Source organism: Talpa europaea, assembly GCF_964194135.1.
Source record: "Talpa europaea genome assembly, chromosome: 16".
Taxonomy (NCBI): Eukaryota; Metazoa; Chordata; class Mammalia; order Eulipotyphla; family Talpidae; genus Talpa; species Talpa europaea.
Window position 1 is genome coordinate 21419864 of NC_140084.1, and position 3143 is coordinate 21423006.

Sequence of the window (3143 nt, forward strand, 5' to 3'; positions counted from 1 at the left end):
CCTCGCGCCTGCGTCCGCTGGGGGGCGCTGCCCTCCCACCCCGCGCGTCCGGACGCGGGCGCTCCGTGGTCCCCAGCGATCCTCAGCCCGACCCAGGGTGCGCGCGCCGCCTCCTACCTGCGGGCCGGCGAGGGGGGCGGGTGGAAGGGCTGAGAGGGGCTGGACGAGCCCGCGGAGGCGGGAGGCCGAAAAGCCAGAGACCGCGGTGGACGGTCCGGGCTCGGGCGCGCGCGCGCGCGCTCGGCCCTCGCTCCCTCCGTCGACTCCCGGCCCGAGCCCAACCCCGCTGCCGCGCGCCACCTGCCTCGCCGCGCCTAATAACAACGGCACCCGGGGTCAGGTGGCCGCGCGCGGACAGCGCCGCCATTGGCCCGGCGGGGAGCGCAGGGCTTCGGGATTGGCCGGGGGGCGGGGCCTCGGCCCGCGAGGGGCGGGGCCTGGAGGGAGGCGCGCAGGGGGCGGGCAGGGGGCCGGGCTGGGAGGTGGCGGGGGCGGGGCCAGGCCGTGGTCCGCGCCTTTGTGCCCGGCGCGCGCTCTCCGCCCGCTCCGGCTGCAGCGTCCGCTGCATCAATAATTCAGAGCGGCGGCGGCGGCACCAGCGGCGGGTGCGGGAAGCAGGCGGCGGAAGCAGCGGGGACCGAGCCTCAGCGGATATGCATCCAAGTGCGGCTGGGCAGCCGCGGCACCCCTGAGGCCCGGGCGGGGCTCGGGGTGCAGCGCTCGGGGGGCGGCGCTCGGGGGGCTCACTTGCACCGGGAGTGCAAGGCGGAGCAGGAGTGACCGGAGCGGCGTCGGCGGAGCTGCGCACGGAGCTGAGGCGGGGGCTTAGGAAAGGGGCTGGGGCGGGGGGGGGGCGGCTGGCGCAGGCAGCCCCCGGGGTGGGGGGCGGGGTGGGCGCCGGTGCCGCGATGCTGGGCATCGTGGAGCTGCTGCTGCTGGGGGCGGCGTGGCTGGCCGGCCCGGCCCGCGGGCAGAATGAGACGGAGCCCATCGTGCTGGAGGGCAAGTGCCTGGTGGTGTGCGACTCCAACCCCACGTCCGATCCCACGGGCACCGCTCTGGGCATCTCCGTGCGCTCTGGCAGCGCCAAGGTGGCTTTCTCGGCCATCAGGAGCACCAACCACGAGCCGTCCGAGATGAGCAACCGCACCATGATCATCTACTTCGACCAGGTGAGTGCTCCGTGCAGATTGGAGTGCTGGGGCCTGGGGGGGGCGGGGGGTGCAGGGAGATGCCCGAGGCGCCGCGAGGTCTCTGCGGAGGCTCGGGAAGGAGAGTTGGGGACTGACTCTTGCCTACGCCCCTTCATACCCGTCTCCTTGTAGGTGCTAGTGAACATCGGGAACAACTTTGATTCAGAACGCAGCACTTTCATCGCCCCGCGCAAAGGGATCTACAGTTTTAACTTCCACGTGGTAAAAGTCTACAACAGACAGACCATCCAGGTCAGCCGCAGCCTCAGGGCCAGACCTGGGCCCTGGTGGGGGGCGACCAGGCGCGGGAATGAGCAGGCCGTACGGGGTGGGAGATAGAAGGGGGCAGATGCAGGTGTCCCGGGGATGCTTGGAGGATGCTTGGAGGACCTCATGTTTCTGGGGCTCGGACTGTCCCTTGCTGCTCCTGTCGCTGGCTTGGGGACCTAATTCCCTCCCCAGAGAAAGAGTTTCCTGCCTCCACCTTCTTGATCCCTCGAAAGGTGGTGGTGGGGTTTCCTACGAACTCAAAGAATCTCCCGTAGTGGCTGCTGTTCCCGCGTGCGGCAGCTTTTCGCGACCCCCGCTCTGCGCACCGTGGGGTGTTTCCCAGATCCCCGGTCCTTGCGCCCAAGCTCGCAAGACGCCAGCGCGCTCGCCCTCCGCACCAAATTCAGGCGGCCTCCGGTGTCCCTTTGGGGGACAACTCCGGGTTTTTGAACTAGTAGCGCCGCGCCCTAGAGGGTGAGGCGTGGAGAGAGATGAGAGGGGGCATAGTTCACCGCCTCCCGGCTCCAGCCTTGGCGCAGCCAGCACCCGCCGCTTTCCAGGTTCGCAGAGGTGTCCAGATTTCCTCTGAGCCCAGACCCACAGCAGAACGCAAGGCTGGGGATCGGGCGCCAGGCCTCTGACTGCTGATGCCACTGCAAGGGCAAATCCAGGCAGTGGCGGGCGAGGCGGCATCTGGGGAGGGAACTGAGCTTGGGGAGGGATGGAGCGCGCGGGAGTGCGTCTCTAAGCGAGGTTTCTCATCAGCAGGAAGCCCTGCTTGTCTTCTCCTTCAGAGGGTGGTAGCTGGGACCTGGAGGGAGCTGGGTTTTTTTATTTGTTTTTGAGTGATTGTTTCCCCTAACTGGAGTTGTCCGAATTTGCCTTTGAAGCTGGAGGCAGATGGGGGAGGGCGGGAGCTGGCCAGAGGCCTATGATCTCAAGGCCCTTGAGCTGCCTAAGGATTCATTAAACTGGGTGAGAGCACAGTCCAGATTGCTGGGTGTGCGCAAGGAATGCAGGTGACTCTCGTCTGGGGGGCAGACCCTTCGCCTCACCCACACTGACCGTCTTTAGTTCCCAATCGCCCACAGTAGCAAGCTGCAAAGAGCTCCTTTCCTCCTGCTTCCCAGCTCCTCCCTGCGCGCCTAGCCTTTGCGGTGGACCTTTCCTCTGGTCTCCGCTGCTGTTTGATACCTGCCTGGGCTCCGTGTCTGAAGTGGGCCTTTCTCTTTCCCAGGTGAGCCTCATGTTGAATGGCTGGCCGGTGATTTCAGCCTTCGCTGGCGACCAGGATGTGACCCGGGAGGCTGCCAGCAATGGAGTCCTAATCCAGATGGAGAAAGGCGACAGAGCATACCTCAAGCTGGAGCGGGGGAACTTGATGGGGGGCTGGAAGTACTCGACATTCTCGGGATTCCTGGTGTTTCCGCTCTGACCGGCTCGCCTGTGGAATGGAGGCAGGGAGAGGCAAAGGCAGGAGGCAGGCAGGAGGGGGAATGAGAAAAAGCTGAAATCTAGAGGACGAGAAAGTGGCAGGACTTGAAACTTCCTACATGTTGCCCAGCTGTATCCGGGTAAAAGGTGCGCCCAGCTGTGGGACAACTCAGTCCCGATTCCTCCTTAGACGACTTAATTCTGCTTAGCTCTGCGCACTCCCATTTCCAAAAATAAACTTGCCTC

General features: G+C 65.8%; 1 protein-coding gene across 1 annotated transcript; it reads left to right on the forward strand.

Annotated features, from left to right (window-relative positions):
- Positions 1-908: 908 nt before the first annotated feature.
- CBLN1 (cerebellin 1 precursor) lies at positions 909-2898 on the forward strand (the record flags this gene model as incomplete). The annotated part of the gene is made up of 3 exons (XM_084256792.1): positions 909-1172; positions 1326-1445; positions 2701-2898. The coding sequence occupies 3 exons, from the start codon at positions 909-911 to the stop codon at positions 2896-2898; spliced, it is 582 nt and encodes a 193-aa protein (XP_084112918.1).
- Between the last annotated feature and the right edge of the window lie 245 nt (positions 2899-3143).